Raw genomic sequence first — 22116 nt, 5'->3', positions numbered from 1 at the left:
TGTAACATAAATACTACCAAACGAACCCAATTGATAAAATATACTTTTACTCATATTAAAAGCTACAAGAGCTGTTTTGAGACAATGTCACTAGGGCAGGTGCAAGAATTCACTGAGATTTTATGTAATAGTTTGTATCCTTTAATTAGTTTTATAAAATTAATTTCCAGGGCAGAAATACTCACTTGGTGTCACATGAAGCTGGGTCCCTTCCCCAAATATAGGTCTATTTGCACCAGTATTGGCACAGTGCTCTCTCTCATTTCAAAAAGGTACTGGGGTTAGCCCTCCTTATACATAATTTATGTTCTCCTCTATCTTTTTACCTAATTACGGAGAGAGGGTCACTATATTTATATTGTTGTGTTGTCTTTAAAGTCATATACAGTCATTAAATGATAACCAACAAAAGACTCACTTGGTTTCACATGCAGCTTGGTGCCTTTCCCAAATGTAAGTTTATCATAGCCAGAATTATCACAGTGCTTAGTGCCATTACACAAATTCAGATATTATCAAAGCTATTACCAGGATACCATAATATTCCATAATATATTTATTTCAACTAAGGCTAAAACAGAATGCTACTTTGGATATTATATACACACATCAATGATCCCCCATTTACCTAGGTATTTTTCTATTTATAGCCATATAATTATTTATCAAGACTTGTGCATGTTTCAAGGGGTGATGAACTCTTATTAGACTATTAATTTTAATGAGTTCTCATGTTTACAAATATATTGGTATTCTTGGCCATCCTATATAATGTCCAGTGGTATGAGCTTTTCTGCTAAACAACAATTTAAAACTCATAGAAATATAATAAAAAGTAATACTCATGCTTTACTCCCTGTATGTGCCATTTCATCTTTTGGCTGACATTATCTCACTTGCTTCTGAAAATATTTAAATGACACATGTTGTAGACCTGTATGAAAGTCATTGCTGTCCTGCGGGATGAATGTTTTATGAATTAGGACCATAATGATCACCCTACCATTCAAAATGGAGATTAGTGAAATTAATATAACTACTATATTAAATCCACTTTATTCTAATACGTTCAATTTACAGCCCCACTATTTACATCACCTTCACACAAAGCTATCTGATTGGGTATAAATTGCACTCTATAAGTAGGCAGACTCGGTGGCTCTTCTGTGAGTGAGAAGCACTGGTAAAACATCAAATTTGACAATAATCAAACTAGTGGTGTTTTCAGTTCAATATAAAATGTTTTATGAATAATTTCCTAAGTGTGTATTTAAACCAGTTTGTTGTAGTTGTGGTCTAAATATGATCACCATCCCAGTTGCATATTGCACACTCGCTACAAATAATTCCGTGCACACTCACTCGATGTCACATGCAGCCAGGTTCTTTCCCAAATACAAATTTTTGGGCCTTATTATCACAGTGCTCGGTGACATTACAAAAACTCGGGACTAACGCACATGCATCAAGTTTTCCCTACGCTGTTACTCCCTCATAATGTTTCATATAATTTTCACTTGTTATCAGTATCTGCATAGTGGGATCAGTGTATTGTGTCTATTCTTGTAATACATGGTCTTTGGCATAAAAAAATACAATTAATAATAAAAACAGACTCACTTGGTATAACATGCAGCTTGGTCCCTTTCCCAAATATAAGCTTACTGAATCCACCAGTATTACACAATGCTAAATTCCATTGCAAAAAGTGTTACATTACAAACACCAGGTGTCTTTGTCAGATGTAATCGTATGGCCAGATTACTCATTAAAATGACAATTATTGGGAATTCAAAGTGAATTTCAAATTTGAGCCTAATTTAGCCGGACTAGACTATGCATACAGCTTAATCTATTTTGGTCTTAAATTTGATATTCACTTTGAATTCCCAGCAGTCCTCTCTTTGGTGTGCTAACGTAACATTGTACCCCCTATTATTGATATCTGCATAGAGTCTCAGTGTATTGTGCGCACTCCTACGGTACACAGTATTCCCTGACATGTAATACAATTAATAATAAAACCAACTCACTTGGTATAACATGCACCTGGGTCCCTTTCCCAAATATGAGCTTATAGGTTCCGCCAGTATTATCACAGTACTGAATGTCATTACAAAAAGTGTCACATTACAAGCACCAGGTGTATTTATCAAATGCAATCAAGATGCTGTATTAATGTAACATCATGCATTTCTTTCTCATGAATCCTAGAACATAATGTTACTTAGGATACAGGATTCATGCATATTTCAATCTCCCATTCAGTGCTCCTATTATAGATCTAGCAAGAGAATGGTTAAACAAATAAGCAACAATCCCAGGGTTAATTTCTCCACCTTTAAACCAAAATTGCAGTTTTGTTTACTTTGACCTCCAATGTATGGTGCTTGTCTACAATTAAAAACTAAACACAGTTATAGCATTTAACTAGGGAAGGTACTGATTGAACACTTACTTGGTCTCACGCATAGCTGGGTCCCTTTCACAAAGATAAATTTATAGCCACCAGCATTATCACAGTGCTCAGTGACATTACGAAAAAGGTTCATATATGATTAAGTCCTGTGTGTATATATACATACAGTCCTCTGTGTATATATACATATATATATTCACAAATATTTAAATATGTGCTTATTTGAATACAAAACATACTATTTACTAAATGACAGCATTGCCTTTCACCATTTTATCAATTAACCTTGTGATATATCAGTTTATAATATATGTGCCCAGGGAAAAAGTCAACCTGGAGGATAAAGGAATAGAACTTGTTTTAAACATTCAAATCAATGAAATTAAAACAAACTGTGAAGTCACACTAGAGATATAATATATTAACCTGCACTTAATTTTTTAATTGTTGGAATTAAATAGTGAATTTAAAATTTACGTTCACAGTAGCAGAAATAGAAAATCTCTCCATTCCAACTCTGTTTCTAGTTAGGCTAATTTGGCATACATTTTTTTATTCACTTTGGATAACCCTGAAAGTGTTTTGAGTGAATAAAAACGGTGTTATTGTTATTTTAAACCAGGAGCCGGTAGTATACATTTGTTACACCTCCATGGCTTGAATGTACTGAAACAATTGACTATTATTAAAGGTAATCACTTAGATTAGTTTGTATGTTTTAAACATAATAATTATTATGTAATACTCACTGGGATTAATAACTAGCTGGGTGCCTTTGCCAAAAATAGATTTCCAGGTACCACTAGTATCACAGTAACAAATCATGGTACGCAAACCTAAACTAATTTCACATCTCTGTATTAGGCTAGTTCACAGCATTCTCTGCTAACTAACCTTCTAGAACTAGATGTAATCCACAGTTCTTAGCTGCGCTAACATAAGGCTGGGTTTTTACCACATAGCCCTAGAAATAACTTACAGCAGACTATAGGCTACTTAGTTAACTCACTCTTCAGTAAAGACAAAACAACCAATATACTCGTCACTATCCACCAGCAAATAACAGGGTTATCAATAATCTATATCTTAGTATTTAACCATCAAGAGATCACAAACTGGTATCAATGATTTATCTAGTACATTAAAATTGAGAACAGGAAAATATAGGTTTCTATTCTGTGAATGGCCCATACTGCAGATTGAAAAGAAGAAAACACCTTGATCAGATAAATGTGTATACTTATTTTTTTATGTTATAAGGCACTGATTCTAACTGTTCTCTTCCTTCCACGTTTTCCCTGTTGCTTTTCCTCCAGATTATTTTCTTCTACCTTGATGTGCCTTTTACATGTTTGATGTTGTGCTAATATATTTAAAATTTCAATAAAAAGGATATTTAAAAAAAAAAAAACAACAACATCCATAATATCTACAAAGAATAGAGAGACTCACTTGGTGTCACTTGCAGTCTTGTCCCATCACCAAATATAAACTTATTGAAGCCAGTATTAGCACAGTGTTCAGTGTCATTACAGAAAGTCATGGAGAGGCAAACACTGCAAGCACAATGGAAGCTATTCACTAATGAACTCCTTGGAGAAATGTCAAGGGGTATATTCAAACAGAGTTATGTACTCAACACCGAATATTTGAGAACTAAAAACCCAATTGCAAAATAACTGAAAAAACAATGCTATGACTATAGCAAAGTTGGAGGATTCTTTAGTAAAGGTAACTAACGGGTAAAAGTAATTTTAACCTAAATTTCACCATTCAGATTTTAATTCACTACAATGTATAATTTAATGAATAAATACAATAAACTACAATTTGTATTTAAAACAATCACACACTTACTTGGTGTCACATGTAGCTGAGTCCCTTTCCCAAATACGAGTTTATTGGCATTATTATCACAGTGCTCAGTGACATTACAAAAACCGAGAAACAGCACACATGCACCAAGTGTTACCAAGCACATGCACGGAGTAACCCCCTCATAATGTCTTAAATCAATTTCCCCTGTCATCAGTATCTGCATAGAATGTAAGTGTATTGTACCTACTCTTAAAATACAATGAATCAATTAATAATAAAAAATGGACTCACTTAGTATAACATGCAGCTGGAACCCTTTCCCAAATATTGCCTTACTGATTCCGCCAGTATTATCACAATATTGAATTTCATTACAAAAATGTTTAGTTACAAGCACTGAGTAGTTTTATCTGAAGTTATGATCAGAAAGATGTGTGGTATCATTATATATTGTTTCTTATTAACCATATAACACTTGGGGTTATTCAAAGCTAAACGTGTTACAGTCACGTTGGAAACCAAATAATTGTTCCAAATAAATACTTTATGTTTAACAATTAATTCATCATTGCTCCTTGTATATCCCCCAGTTTCACTTAGGATACAAGACCCATACATACTTGTTTTCCTGCTGATCCCCTTTTCCAAATATAAACAAAGAGCTATTGTTATAAACATCTCTCGGTGTTATTATATGTTATTATTATCATTTGAGCATTCGGTTGATATTAGAATGCATTGTGTATTAGATATTTATATTAAAACATTTCCATATGATAAATGTATATAACACACTCACTTGGTCTTACATGCAGTTTGGTTCCTTCCCCAAATATAAGCTTAGTGCCAGTATCATCACAGTGCACAATGTCATTACAAAAAAGATACTGTTGTAATGGTTGAACATGTAGATGATCTCAGTATTGAGATCTATCAAGATCACATCTACTTAATTATTGTCATTATTCATCTTATATTTCATCTACTTAATATTAATTGTCATTATTCATCTTATATTTCATCTACTTAATATTAATTGCCATTATTCATCTTATGTTTCATCTGCTGGATGCAACACTAAATACAGTGTAATGATGATATCACTTTATTCAATTTGATAGAAAAGAAAATGCTTCTAGTGCTATTAGCTAAAAAGAAATGGACAGCCACCAGCACCCTAGCTTGAGTTGTGTTTGAATGCTACATTTAGTTTTTATGGTTCTAATGTGCTATTCAATTGAATCAGATGCATAAGCATTAGATTGTGGTTTTATCTACAACTTTTATTCCGCAACATTATTTCCCTTTCATAATCTTCTTGAGATCCATAACTAACTGATGTTTTCATATATTTGTACTTACGAGGTATAACAATCACTTTAGTTCCTGAGCCAAAAATCAGTTTCCCAACACCAACATTCACACAGTGATACACTAATGTGCAATATAGTAAGATTCTCCCTATATGGACCACTCAGATGAGGAGATAGGATGCTGACTTTGTTATTAGTATATTGAATACGCATGGAATTAGCACGTTGCTGTACATTTAGTATGTAAAAGAAACAAATTCACCCTGCACTGCACATCAAGTGAAATATTGAATTTATGATATAAATCAAATCCACATGAAATCAAGCAGGAATTAAGTGGCTGAGATCACTAACAAAATGCAATACCGTGTTATCAACAGCATAGGGGTCCAGAGTTTGCATGCTAATTCTTCCCCGCATTCTCGTTTGCGTTGGCAGATCTTGTGCTATAACTGATCATTGCTGCCAGTAATGTCTATGTTGAATTAAATAGCCTAATAATTTAATGTCTAATAAAAAAAGCATTTTAAAAGAAAGATGCATTCTTGTAACAGTATAATAGCGTGTGAGAATGCCTAGTGTATTGCTTATTCAGTTTTTTTCAGTAAAAAAATTATTTCCATTTGATAAGATCCCATAATTGGTCCCTTACAAGCTAGAGAAACCAAAAGTCATCTGTGAGAGTGTTTATGTTTGCAAATCCAAAAATAAAAAGTTTACTAAATATAGGAGCTGCAAAAAAGGGATTTTTTTTTCCAAGTCTCTAATTGTATTCTATTTGAACAAAAACATTTTTTTTTTCCAAGTTAACATCACAAGTTAGTGAGAAGATATTTTAAATAAGCCAATTGACTTACTAGGTTTGACAACTAGCTTGGTACCTGATCCAAAAGTCATCTTCCATCCATCAGTATTCACACAGTGAGAAGTTTGGTTGCAATTACTGCTCCTTTTTATATACCACCAGAGCTGCTCAATGGTAATTACTCAAGAAACATAGAAATTAATCTATAATGCCAAATCCTTGCTCTCTATGTACATACTTCAATTTCTCTAGTGTATCAAAATGGTTATGCTATATTTAGACATTATAGAACATGCTCATTATCTCACCTGTGACACAATACAAATTCTTACTGGGTCAGAATGGTTTCAGCTGTAATGCACAGAATATATCTAGAACAGTGTCAGTCTATATCCAACTGCCAATACATCTGTATTACGAGCTTATTTTATTGAAATAAAAAGATAAAAGTTAAGTGTGACAAGAAATGAGCTTCAGGTGTATGTCAGTCTTTCTTTTGCAGATGACTATAGAGAACATATTTTGTTATGTAATGAAAATAGACAATATAAAAAAGAGTTTTTAACTGCCAATACACTGTCTACATAAAGTGGGTCGCAATGATGTTGTTGAGCGTTTCTTCAAAAAAGATATTTGCTCACTATTGTATTTCACATGTTTATTTTTAGCAACAAAAAAAAGCATTTTCATTTATTAAATTGTTTTATCTTTATTTACATAATTTAGAATCTTTGTTAAAAGCATTAACTCTTCTAATATAGGAATTTGTAACTTACTGGGCTGCACTATGAGATGTGTGCCAGATCCAAAGATAAGTCTCCTTAAACTTTCAGTATTCACACCGTCACTAACACCTTTACTTACATTTTGTTCTCTGCTGGCTTTGTTGGGTTTGGGCAACATTCACTTACAAGTGTTTTAATATAGTAATCACGTTTTCTTGAATGTAATATTGTTTTGTTTTATTTTTCGTTTTATTCTATCATTGTAACAATCATTAAACATATTCCTCTGCTTTTTTGTGCGTCTTTTATGCATATTCATCCAGAAGAATGTCTGATTTATATATTCAACCTGAAACCCTACACTTTAAGAACTAAGCCATTTTAGTTTTACTAACAACCTGCTTAACTAACTTCCAATAATCACTAGTTAGAAATTTATATCTGCACTGTAATGAGAGAAACCCGTAACATTGTTAATGTATATGTGCTTTAATTTGAATTATGTTTAAGCAAGTCTAAAATATAAAATGTCTTAGATTGTTTCAGCAAAGACAGTTATTCTCAATAATAGAAATATCATCAGGTTATGATCCAAGGTTCTGCATATTCTGATTTGATAAACCATGTACACTTACTGGGAAGGACTGTCAGCTTGGTACCTTTGCCAAATAACTGTTTCCAGTTGCCTCCACTATTAGCACAGTCATACAAACCACTACAGAAACACCACTAATATAGCTTTTATTTTAAAAAAAATGCTTAATAGCGGACTGGGGATATCAATGTTTCCTTAAATATAATAGGTGGATACTACCATGGTTTTGTAGCCAATGTAATTGTACAATATTGTGATAAATAGAAGTGCAGATGTCATATGTTATCAAAAATAGCAAACTGCCATCGAAGAGTTATGCCATTTGCTTTTATACTAGAGATACATTATTTTCCCTAAGCATTATTAATATCCCCCATTCCACACATACTTAATATACATTTTATACAAATAAGGCATTAACTTATATGCATTGCAAAATAATGCACATAGAGTCTATAATGTATGTAATCTCTGAATTAAATTAATAATATAAATATTATTTTCATAATTATTAATTTAATGTTGTAACATGTATTATGTTTTTATACAACATTCCAATATGGACCTCACAAACGTTACCTATTTTTTTTTTATCACAGAACTATATTGCTTTGAAAAATATTTTAACATAATTTGTTAGCAACACATTTCAAATTCATACAACTGCAACTAAAATACATCACACATGTAAAAACAAACAAACATAGACACTAGCTATGATAAGTAAAACATGTAATGTCAGAAAACCTAAAAAACAATGAGGGATTACTCATTTAATTTCACATTTTCAAAAAATGAATAAATGTGAATTGCAAAATTTAGGTTAGAAATAGAGGATTTGGAGAAATTCTATAACTCAACTATAGCCACAGATTAACTTTTTTTTAGCTGTAATTAAGCAATTTGGATTTCAATTTGGCTCAATAGCCAGCTTGCAAAATTAATGTCAGAAAAGCAAAAATAAAAAAATAAAAAATATACAACTACATTTTCCAGCTGTATAAACTGACATCTTCTCATTCTATATCTTCTATTTATTCTGCATACCATTATTCAGTTTTAAAATGAATAAGACTGTACACAGTTATGAAGATTAAAAAGTGTGACCAAATTGTTTACTTGTTCATGACACAGTTTCCCCTGATAGATATGAATTGAAGTATCACATGCACTTTATAATGATCAATACTTACTGGGTTTAACAACCAGTCTTGTCCCTGCACCAAAAGTCAGCTTGTAGGTCCCCCCGTATTTGGCACAGTTGCATACTCCATTACACAAACCCTAATGCTTCTTTAATCAGAGTATTTTTTAGATGTTATGAGCATTCATGATTTTGTGCATTTTAAATCTAATGAAACAAGTAAGTTATATAATTTAACCTAGAGAGCATGACAATATTAAGACATTACGATATTTGGATATTAAGATATTATGCACAAACACTGGGTTCTATTAACAGGCTGGGTTCTATTAACAGAGGCACAAGCTCTTTTCTCAATTTCCCTGTAGACTTCAATGACGGCATTGCTATCTAGTAAGAAGATTAAACCCTTCTCAGAGAAAAATATATTATTCACTCAAATAATCCTATAATGCACAAAGAATTTAAAAAGAATTATGATGGACACATACGAAGTAGCAGTAATAATACTTGTCAGTTTTGTATCAGTCTGTCTGTTTGTCTCTGCAATTTTGTAATGTAACTTAACTTTAGCAAATTAATATATAAGTACACACTTACTTGGTCTCACATCCAGCTTTGTCCCCTCTCCAAAAATAGTCTTGTAGCCAGCATTATCACAATGCTCAGCGTCATTACAATATGACTTCAAAGATTGCAAGCATCAGGTACCTTTTACTGTATTGTGTTTCAAATTTGCCTCTTGCTCACAATACAGTACCAAAAATGCATAGCTTAATCCAAATTTAACATCATAAAATACAAATTTGATTGTGGTGATATTTGTATTTTAGCATCTCTGTTTTGTAATGCATCCAAGAGGATTCAAGGTTTTAAATCCCTTACCATAACTAATATCCTAAAGTGAGTAGTAAAGTAAATATTTACCATATCCTAATAAAAAAGCTAAAATACAAAGTAACACGAAATTACACCAAAGCCCACAAAAGAGTTAAGTATGCTAGGTTTTGAGACACGACACTTGTTTTCTGTAATACAGATTATTCTTCACAATTAGCTGTAAACTGCAATTATAGAATAGAAAAAAAGAAACTCACTTTGTGTCAATTGCAGTCTGACCCTTTTCCTAACAAACAGCTTAACGAAGCCAATATTAGTTCAGTGCTCAGCATTAGTACAAAATAAAACAGGTGAAGTAGGGGACTGGGACTTACTAACTTCTTCTATATACATGACCTAAAGGTCTTCTGTAATGGTTCTACTTTATCAATAGGGTGAAGATAAATGTACACCTATTTTGCTAGTGTTACATTTAAAGTCATATCAAATACCAGATGCAATAATAAACAATTATAGACTTACTTGGTGTCACATGCAGTTGGGTCCCCTTCCCAAAAATAAATTTTTCATATCCACCATTACACAGTGTTAAGTAACTTTACAAAAACAATTGTGTTACACATAGCATTATATCAATCATTATATCAATCACTACAATGCTGCAGTATAATTCTATATAATGAATCCAATCACACCTGCTTTAATTTAAACAAAAAAACAGAATATATACATACTTGGTTTTTATTTAGCCAGAAATGGAAAAATAATAAAGTAGCCACTATCCAGCAATACTTAATATTCTTCACTGCTTGTGGGTGCAAGTTACCCTGGTTCCACAATGCAACTACAGTAGTGACACAAAGAAGATGGTCCAGCACCCCATGGTATGTGAAAGCACTCCACATTTATGAAGGTCCCACAACACGCCAATTATGTTGCCTTTATAAATGTTTAGTGCTTTCACTTACCATTGTGTGCTGGGATATTTTCTTTGCATTACATTTAGCCAGGACCCAATGCCATATATAACCTTATAATTACTACTGTTTTACAGTAACCAGTGCAATTACAAAAACCCAAGGACTTATTGATATTGCATTCAGAAGAAGCCCTTACTAGATGGTTTATCTGGTTGTCCAATACAGAGACTAGTGAGAGAATGACCATTACATATATATTATTATTATTATTATTATTATTATTATTATTATTATTATTATTATATCAATTGTTTTCCATTCTGATTGCTCAATTATTAGATTGTTGTCACATATTGATCTTTATACATAATTCTTAGCATTTAGTGCATTTCTGAAATACCAATTTTGGGTAATAAAATATAACAGATTAAGGAAAACTCACTTGGTGTAACATGCAGCTGGGTGCCTTTACCAAATATCAACTTATAGGTGCCAGTATTATCACAGTGCTATATGTCCGTGCAAAAACCAAGGGACAAGCACATGTTAAAAAGGAGAGGTTGGTTAAATTTAAATGAGAATTCTTGAGCTAAATTTCTAAAAGTGGATCAATCACCCCGGAAACCAAAGTATATTTATTCAACTGCAACAATCTCTATTATGGTTAAACGTTATATTTACCTTGTGTAATCAGAAACAAATGCATTCAGAAACAATGCAAGATTTCTATTCTTAAGCAATGCAAAATGTATAGGTTTTCTCATCCCATCCTGTTTAAATGAATTTGCTAATATATTATTGCATATAGCAGGTGATCAGACTATTAATAGTACAAAAGAAAACCTAGTAAATAATAGTGTAAAACTACACTTTCCATACTATCTTTGTCTACAAATGCATCAGTCACTGTGCAAACCAATGCTGAATTCATACTGAATTCTCCAGTTTAAGATTTTAAAACCAGTCCATTTATCTATGTTTACATAACTTCATTTTTAAAAACCCTTTACTAAAGTCTGTAAGTAGTAAGTAGAATGTAGTTCCTGGAATACCAAGTGTCTGCAAAGAATTTTTTTTTACAATTTTAATAGCCATTATCAGCTCAGCTGCTTATTAAATCACTAACGCTTTTATTCAGATAACAGATTCAGATAACTTGAAATATCATGTCTTCACATGACACCTATCATTAAATAATTGCATTGTTTGTTATTAGAGTGATTTGCCAATGATACTGGTAAAGCCTGATGACTCTATTTTTAATAGTAGTTAGGTTGGCTATAAATGTCATTCAAATGTAATACCAGTAATTTGAACATGACTCACGCGTTACTTAAGCCATTGCTACACTGCAGGATCAATGTTCTATTCACACATAGCCAAAAACGGTCCCCATCAGATATTCAAATGATAATTAATGGCACCTTAACGTAAAAACTGAATCCACTTTCTGCTAACAATAGGTGAAACGAGTTGGGATTTACTTACTAGGAGTCACATGCAATATTGTGCCAGCTCCAAAATTCAGCTTCCCCCATCCAGTACCACTGTCCACACATCCACTTTCACCTTTACACAAAGCCATCAGAATGCAGAGAAACTGCACTAGACTGACAAACATTATATACATGGTAAAAACTGATCTGTGCAATGCAACATGACATGATAGTTGTTTACAAACGTGTATGTTCCATACAGAGTAAGCAGCACTGAGTTTATAACTAGATTTAGCAAACCTTTGGCTAAAAATTAAGTTTGAGAAAATTTTAAATTCGACAAAATATTTTTTTCTAACTCTGTCTTTTGACATGTTTTGTTATATTGTGAATAGACCTCTATATGTGTTATGAAACAACATTGCAATATATGGTCTGTACAACTTGCGTATTCTATCATTTCTAGGGATAATTAAGTGCACACTCACTTGGTATCACATGTAGCCATGTCCCTTTCCCAAATACAGGCTTATCAACATTATTATCACAGTGCACAGTGTCATTACAAAAAACAGGGTCTGGCACATGTGAAGAAACTGGCACACATTCACAGTGCTACCTCTTCTTAATGCCTAATTTCAAATTATTGTGTGATTGAATTTAATGTCCAATGAGAGGGATATTGCATTGTGGGATTTTTCTATGTCACAGAGTTACAAAATATAACGCTAAACATGTATACATTCACCTGGTGTAGCATGGAGCTGGGTCCCTTTCCCAAATATAAGTTTATTGATTCCATAATTATCACAGTGCTTAATGTCATTACAAAAATTGTCACATTACAAGCATATATTCTGTGTCAATATTTATTCTTAACCATATAACACTGGGCTAACGGATAAAGAACAAAGCTAAAAATGGTTGCAGTCGTTACAAACCTAAAAATTCCCTCAAATGAATAATCTACTTGTATTTATTTTATTTTATTTATTATTTTGCTCTCTCCATATCACCAACTTTATTTAACGTAATGAAACATGCATATTTCTACTCCCATTTAGCCAGACCCCTTTCCAATACATAGAATCACTGTAACAAGTATAACTCGCACAGAGCATCAGAGAGTATTGAAGAGCATGACAGAGGTTACAATGAATCGTGTACTATATTTGTATATTTCTTGTTTTATAGAATACATTCATATAAATACAATAAATACACTCACTTGGCCTTATATGCAGCTTGGTTCCTTCCCCAAATATAACCTTATTGGCAGTAGAATCACAATGCTCAATGTCTTTGCAAAAAGGATACTATTGTAAAGATACACATAGGTAGACCACATAATCTCCTTTATCTCATATTCGGCTAGACATGTTTACCAATATTAAAATAATAACTTTATTTCTGCCAGTATCATCAGATCTCCAAATACAATTAATACATCATTTCAAGTGTCATTTTCAGAGACATCTAATATCTAATTTCAAGCTCCTGAGTTATTTGTCCATGTAAGCACTAAAGGAGATTGATCAAAGTGCCATAATTAGAAAAGTAATCCAAAAGCCTAAAACAGATAATCACCATAGAAAATAATCAGTATGCCCATCCCATTAAGGATTTCTCCACATATACAAAAAGCATCACTTTTCATATCATGACACTTTGTTAAATCTTCCTTGCATTATCTAGTGCAGTGATAGCAAACATCTGTGTTTTTAGTTTTCAGTCAAGTTTTGTTTCTCTAGTGTAAATTTTTCATAGGTTTGATATCTGAAAACGTAAAATTCTCATGTCCAGAAAGTATCTTACTTGGAGTAACTTGCAATTGTGTCCCTGTCCCAATTATCAGTTTCTCCCAGTTGCTTCCAGTCACACACAGAGACTCACAGCTTTAAACTAAACAATGAATGCAGCAAATATACAGGGTTATTCATTAACATGTGAATTGTCAAGAAATTAAAAATACATTTAACACAAATTTCAAATTTTATGTTAAAGTAGCAAAACTGGAAAAAACTATACAAGCGACCAATGTCTTCTTTTCAGCTACTTTGGAATACATGTTCATATTCACTTTCGATTCCCAACGATAAATTCACACTTTATTGAATAACTAGAGCGAGTTGTGTTAAATAAACAAACCCTGAATGCCTCAATGTAGCCTCACTAGGCAACCTCTGAAACCGTGTGTGTCTCTGTTTATCCTGGCTCCACGTGAGTTAGGAAGGTCTTACTGGGGTTTTATTTCTGACCTTTAAGACCTATGAAGGTTTTACACAACTGTTTTGCAGAAATATGAACACTTACTTGGTAAAACCTTGAGTACGGTGCCGCTCCCAAAATATTGTCTGAATTGATTACTATCACAGTGGTCTGTGTCAAAACAAAAAGCTCCCTATCTCTTCACTAAAATTATCCTTCCAACTTATGTTTGAGTAACTTGTGTACTTCTGTAATCTGACTGCTTTCGGTAGACCATATGTGCTACTTTTAATGAATTAGTGCTACCTTTTAAAGCTTTATCTATATATGTCTCTTAACATGAACCAAAACATATTTAACCCAACACATCTGGATTTGCATCTCAATCCTGAGTTTTCTTTAACGCAGCTATCATTAAATAATTAACTATGTATATATATAACACAAGGCTTCTCTATTGCATCTATCTGGCCTATCTACCTATCTACCTATCTACCTACCTATCTATCTATCTATCTATCTATCTATCTATCTATCTATCTATCTATTTATCTATCTACAAATAAATATGATTGTAATATAAAAAAACAGTAAAATAATGAATAATACATCAGACCATAGTAACCTAGAAGTTGGTGGGCTTTGCGCGACTTGTATGTACATTTTAAATGTACTTTTCTTCAACATTGTGCTCTTATACTTTGCAATACACATGCACTGTAAACATAGATACTCTGCAACTATTGTGATTTTACACATGTAGTATCTAACCTGCATACAAACTGACTCCACACATAGGGCTGGATTCTCTTAGTAGATAAAAGGTTTGTGCTGTTTACTATATAACACATTCCCATAAACTGCAATGGAGGAACTGCCAAGACAAGCCAGCCTATAATTATGGTGTAATTTATAATGTGTGTTACATATGCCCTAAAATAAAACTTAACCTTGAAACTGAGTTTACGAGTCTTTATTTTGGAAGACATAGGTTGGTACTTCACCACTGAGGATGACACAGATTAGGTGAGAGGTTAGGTCCAGCAGCTATGATATTATGAATATCATATCCCAATAAATCAATATAAAAAATGCAGCATGTTTACCATGATTAACTTTTTCTTAAATGTATTCTGTCTAATATCTGCTTTTATAATGCATACAGCAACTCGTTGATAGTTACAGCATTTAATACTTACTTGCTAGAACTTGTAGTCTGGTGCCAGATCCAAAGATCATACCCTTAATGTTGCTAGTATAGACACACAGGGAATGCCTTATACAAAAACCTGCTGTTCACATGGCTCTACCCTCCCCCAGCCTCTGGTTATCTTTAGAAGGTGACCTACATTTTTATTTTCATTTGAGAGATATGTGTAGAACTATTTAAGATCCAATAATGTATTCCTATCATTGAGAGATAGAATTAACAACCTTAATTGCATATATCTTTATATAAACAGAACAAATGTGGATTCCCCCTCAAGGGGCTTCCTCTACACAATACAATGGCAAGCACAGTAATCTCCTCCCCAGTGCCAGTATGTCTGGGATCTTAACTGTGATAGCTCCAGCTAACAAGGTAGACTTCTTGTTGTGCCCTCTCAGACATAGAGGCATGATGTACAATAAGTCTCTCAGATCATCCTTCTCACAGTTACAATACATCTTTTTTAAATCTTTAGGGGCTCTTGGGACCATCCCATAGTCTGTGGGCAGGAGGCTGGCCTACAAGTCCATCCACAAGCTAAGGACATAGGGGCTTCCATCATATCTCCCTACCCATTTGTTTTGTGTAACTTTTCAACCACGTCTTATTCTTTGTCATATTTACAGCTTCCATTTTTAATGTGACTCTCGCTATCTCCCCTATGTTGGGTCTCTTTTAAATCCTGCTCCTCCCATTTTAGTAGCCCTTCCTCTATCATACAAGAGTGTGGCAGAATTATCTATGATCCCTCTGGGACTATTCTCAGCCTTACCTCAGATCACAAAGTTGATCCTTATTATTAAAAAAAAAAAAAACATGTGTCTATTTTACTCATGTATGTATTTTACAAAAAAATTTCTATACCAATTATATAATTAATATAAAAATATTCTTATCGATCCCATGATAAAGCATGATAAAGCACCACTGAACCACTACTGTAGTGGTCATGTCACTTGCCACACTTGCCATGCATAATTTGGCAATGCTCCTCTATGTAAAACATTGGATTGGATCAGTTCAAGAGCCGGATGACCCCGTAAGAGGCGGAGTGGCCGCAGTGCTGAGGGAGTTTCAGATTTTCACTGGAAATAGGGGTCTCAAACTAATATGCAAGTAGGACACATTCTGTTAGGAATACAGGTTGTTGTCCTAATGTTATATTGCTCGTTTAAATAGAAAGAAAGATGACATTGCAAAGGAAATTGAGCATTGTGGGATAGACTTTATATCCATGGAGAAGAGACTGATGTCTTCATAGTGTCTGCTTTGCTGCTTATAGAATGTGCATTTTTTTTTTTTTTTTTGTATTGTATGTGGGTTAAACCTCAAGCTTCTATTGCATTTAAATGAGGCATATAGCTATTGCCTAGTAAATGTATAAAGCACATTAGATTGTTATGGAGCAAATGCACTAGGCACACAAGTTGAATGATTATGACATTTCAAATATCCTTTGAGATATGGGTATGTTCTTAAACTCTGGCCATCTTGCTGGCATAATTAAAAGCAACTTATATTAAGGCATTTTCACCACAACAGGCACTAAATATAGGAATGCAGGCCTGGCAGCTCGCTAAGATGGATGCGTGAGCTGTCAGCTCTGTGGAGGGATATACTACTCACAGCGATTAGCCGACATTCTGCTGCCCAACAACTGCAGGACTGATACTCCATAGCAAAAATACTAAATTGAGAAACGCGGCACTGCAAATCTCGGCACTGACTTCGTCACACACGCAAATCCAAGATGGTGCTTCACCAGTGGCCTGCTCTTACAGGAGCGACAGCACCTCCACATCTGCTGCAAATGCAGACCCTGCATTAGAGATCACTCTGCATCGCATGCTACAAGAATTGCAGACCACCTTACAGGCCGAATTTGCCAAATTGGCATGAGACGTCCGGGCGGACATTAAAGCCATTGGAGACAGCACGGCTCTATTGGAAGAAAAAAAAAATGGAAGCATGGGGACAAGAGGTCCTTCTCTTAGTGCTTAATGCAGAGAAGGCCTTTGACCGCCTAAATTGGTCATACATGGAAAAGGTCCTCCTCAAGTTTAAAAAATACCCTAATATAACAGGAATATGCATGCAATGGATATGCAAATTATCTATGTTTGCGGACGATATCCTAATCTCTCTCACAAACCCCACTACATCCTTGCCAAATGTTATGGACTCACTGGCCGACTGCAGTACCATCTCATATTACAAATTAAACCAATCCTGACACAGGCTCTGCCGATTAGACTTCTGACCACATCAATACAACATCTAAAATCTCTATACGGATTTGACTGACAACACACGCATATAAAATATTAAGGGGTCAAGATTTGTGTGTCTTACAGAAACATAATTAACTTAAATAACACACCCCTCTTACATATATGCAGACAAATAGTTTTTAATTGGAAACATGTTAACCTTAAATGTTGAGCAAAATCAATACAGTGAAGATGATGGTTCTCATTAAAATTCTATACATATTTCGAATGCTGACCCTCCTCCTCTCCCCCTCTGTGTGCAAAAAACTCCAAACTGTTCTAACTAAATTTGCATGGAATAACAAGAGACCTCACGGCCCCATATCTCTCTTACAAACCCGCATACAAGTGGTGACCTTGGACTCCCCAATCTCATAGTTTAGAGACAGCAGTCAAACTACATGCCCCGAGACATACTCTGCAATGGGTAGATATAGAAAATGGTTATAGTCCCAGAGTCTCTACGGTAGATTTTCATTTGGACTCCAAACATTTACGCCCCAAAACACAAAACATATTGCAACTTACAATACACACTATCAAGGTCTGGGACCAATTTCTTCAGCTGCAGGAGACTTCTTACAAATTTTCAACTCTAGCACCCATCACAGCACTCAATTCAATCTCACCATGGCTCTTGTTGGGATGCTGGAGGGACCTGGGAGTTTCAAGTTTAGGAGATCTCTGTGGCGGAGACAAAATACTTCCTTTTTCTGAGCTTCAAACAAAATACAACCTCCTATCTTCTTTCATCTTCTTTCATCCCATATTTACAACTAAAGAGTATCATTGATAACCAAGTTCTGACACCTAAGGACCAATGAATGCATCCCTCGGTAACAAAACCAATCCAAGATGTGGGATGAAGATGCTGGACAATTCAATATATAAAACATATAAAAACAAAAAATATAAATGTAAAAGTCCAGAAGAACAACGGGTATCCAATGCATTTCATCACAAGGTGACTTCCTCAGGGAACCCTGAATTGTCCAGCATCTTCATCCCACATCTTGGATGTCTGCACACTCATTTCCCTTGTCAGTGCCTGTCTTTTTATTTGTATGCAAGGGCAACTTGTAATTAAATTTGTTACATTTTAAACAAATTTGCACTATTTTGTACCATCTGCTCTTTTGAGGTTTTTGGCTTCATTGGAAAGATCCTCACCATCTCTAAATACCCTTGAAGGGAGACAGTCGCTGTCACGGTACAGCCCGAGCCCTGCAGACAGCAAGGCATGGCGGCCCCTTCATGAGACCTGGCTGGGTTTGAACTCACTGCTCCAGCATCTCAGTCAGGTTCTCTGCCATGACATCCACCAGGGGGCTTCAGTTTCAGTTTACATTTTTCTGCAAACTGACCCTTTGCCTGGATTAAGCAGCACTGAACCACTTGCAAACCTTTTCCAGTTTGGGTCAGCTGCATCTAATTAGCAGGCTGTAAAAGCCAGCCCTGCCTGAAAGCTAGTATCTGGTCATTTTGCCTGTTTGGTGTTTCCTGCCGGATCTTTGATTTGCTACTGACTGATTTCTTGGACTCTGACCTCTGCCTGATTTACTGACTTTGTTACTCCTCTGCCAGCCCTGACTTTTGCTTCTCGCCTGACCCTGCCTTTGGATTTTCCCTTAATCTGTACTGTGTTTTGAATTTTGCCTGCTTCCTGCGCCATCTCCTGCAACTGGGCTCCAACTCCTGGCAATCTGTCCCATAAGTCCCCTGGTGACTGTTACAGTTGCATTATTCCTTACATCTTCTCTACCTCATGGAGTTTTTATCCTTTTCCTATGTACTTCACCATATTTTGTCCTTTTTATTTGTAGATTTATACCATACCATCATTTTTGCCACACAGGTTGTATTGTTCTTATTTGGGTGTGCCACATAACCCCCTATCCTATTATATACTTCCCTGTTTAGGGACGTATATAATTTTTTTGTCTTAAGTTTCTTCATGCCCTTAAAGCCTGACGATTTGCTATAGCCATGATGAAGCACACAAAAAGCTTCTAAACCAGTGGTATTTTACCCCCTCTCGGCTACACAAGATTAACCCCAATACATCAGCCACATGCTGGAGATGTGTAAATGGGTTGTGACATATGTTCTATATCTGGTGTCAGTGTCCAAACATTCACTCTTTATGAGCAGGTATTCAGTCCCTCTTAGCTTCCACTCATATTGATGACAACTCGCTTTCTCCAATAATGGACCTTTTCCTCTTATTCTCGGACACATACTCCCATACCCAGAAACAATTAGCAGCGGTTACTATAGTCGCACTCGCAACTTGATTGCTGTCCATTGGAAATAGACTAATTGTCCTTCACAGACCCAATTAGAAGATAAAATAAACCAATACCTGTTATATAAGAAACTATCTGCCTCGACAGCAAAACAGATTTCCACCATCCACCACAATTGGCAGACCTGGAGAACATGTAGGAAGACAAATTCAATGCCCACGTAGTGCTTGACACACTCATCTCCCTAACAACTCCCTTAACACAATAAACAAGGTAAAACAATTAAACTTCATCTGCCAAATTGAATCCTCCTCCCCAAATGTATTCAAATAAGATGTAATCACCCGAACATAATGAGATTACACCTTCCGACTGTTGTTTCGTTACCATGAAGTTATCAATGTGATGCATATGCCATCTTTAATAACATAGAATAAAACATAGGAATACAAAAAAAACAAAACAAGCACTCAATATACAGGATAAAAATACTATCTTTGCTGATCTTCAAACAATTTAGATTTCCACAATATACAAATAATCAGATAGTTGAAGAATTAAGATGCAGGTATGGGAAGTACAATAAACGTAATCATTAGTTTCGGACAAAAAATAGATTTGGTCTAATTTTTAAGCAATTTGTCCATTCATCCAAAGACGAATGGACGAATGCAAACTGCACCAAATGAAACGAAGAACTAATTGCTTGTTAGACAAAATGTTGTCCATGCAATTTGTTCTTTTGTTTGTTTGTTTTAGTTATAAAGATGGAGCTGCCAGGTGGCAAAATGGTCCGATCACAGGCTTCTCTATGAGGAGGGATGAACCTGTTGCCCCACAAACACCGACCCATGGTGTCCCCCAGCCTACACCTAGTAGCAGCAGGTGGTGGCTTTAAATAACAAAAGAGTTTGTGGACCACGCCTCAAACCCCATCCATTGGCAGTAGTGGAGGTTAATAATATTAAAAATCCCCCCCCCCCCCCCCCCCACTGACTATGGGTCCTTAAAGGGAATCTCCAGTGCCAGGAAAACAATCCGTTTGCCTGGCACTGCAGGATTCCTCTCCCTCCCACCCCCCAATCCCTGGTTGCTGAAGGGGTGAAAACCCCTTCAGTGACTTACCTGAGGTCGCTGCCTGCTCCTCCTCCGCCACTCCACCTTCTGCCTACGTCGGCCGGTGGGCGAGACTGATCCCGCCCACCGGCCGAGGAGACCTAATGCGCATGCGCGGCAATGCCGCGCATGTGCATTAGCACACCCCATAGGAAAGCATTGAATGCTTTTTTCAATGCTTTCTATGGGGAATTGAGCGACGCTGGAGATCCTCACACAGCGTGAGGACGTCCAGCGACGCTCTAGCACAGAAAACCTGTGCTATAGAGCAGGAAGTTCCCTCTAGTGGCTGTCTAATAGACAGCCACTAGGGGAGGACTTAAAGGGAAACTCCAGTGCCAGGAAAACGATCCGTTTTCCTGGCACTGGAGGGTCCCTCTCCCTCCCACCCCCCAATCCCCAGTTGCTGAAGGGGTGAAAACCCCTTCAGTGACTTACCAGAGGCAGCGACATGTCCCACGTCGCTGCTTCCTCCTCCCCCACTGCTCCTCCTTCTGCTTACGTCGGCCGGTGGGCGAGACTGATCTCGCCCGCCGGCCGAGGAGACCTAATGTGCATGCGCGGCAATGCCGCGCATGCGCATTAGCGCACGCCATAGGAAAGCATTGAAAATGAATTTCAATGCTTCCCTATGGGGAATAGAGCGACGCTGGAGGTCCTCACACAGCGTGAGGACGTCCAGCGACGCTCTAGCACAGAAAACCTGTGCTATAGAGCAGGAAGTTACATCTAGGGGAGGACTTAACCCTGCAAGGTAATTATTGCGGTTTACAAAAACTGCAATAATTACACTTGCAGGGTTAAGGGTAGTGGGAGTTGGCACTCAGACCACTCCAATGGGCAGAAGTGGTCTGGGTGCCTACAGTGTCCCTTTAAGCCCTTAGTCACCCCCACTTCTAGACAGGTAACTCTTGAGATTTACCTGTGATAGTACTCTGATTGGTTGGCATATAACCTAGCCAATCTGAGTGCATCGACCCAAATTGTACAGCATGGGTATGCCTTTATAAGGCTTTCCCCACCCTGCAAGCTCAGTCTGCGAAGAGACCCC

General features: G+C 35.8%; 1 gene segment (V, D, J or C); it reads right to left on the bottom strand.

Moving 5' to 3' along the window:
- LOC134611206 (M1-specific T cell receptor alpha chain-like) overlaps window positions 1–22116 on the bottom strand; it is a 227797-nt gene that overhangs the window by 11619 nt on the left and 194062 nt on the right. Inside the window, 1 exon segment of the C gene segment in view lies at window positions 4277–4340. Within this exon segment, the coding sequence occupies window positions 4277–4340 (64 nt within the window).

This window comes from Pelobates fuscus, chromosome 5, assembly GCF_036172605.1.
Source record: "Pelobates fuscus isolate aPelFus1 chromosome 5, aPelFus1.pri, whole genome shotgun sequence".
Lineage (NCBI taxonomy): Eukaryota > Metazoa > Chordata > Amphibia > Anura > Pelobatidae > Pelobates > Pelobates fuscus.
The sequence above is the reverse complement of the archived record's forward strand: the minus strand, read 5'-3'. Positions and strand labels throughout refer to the sequence as shown.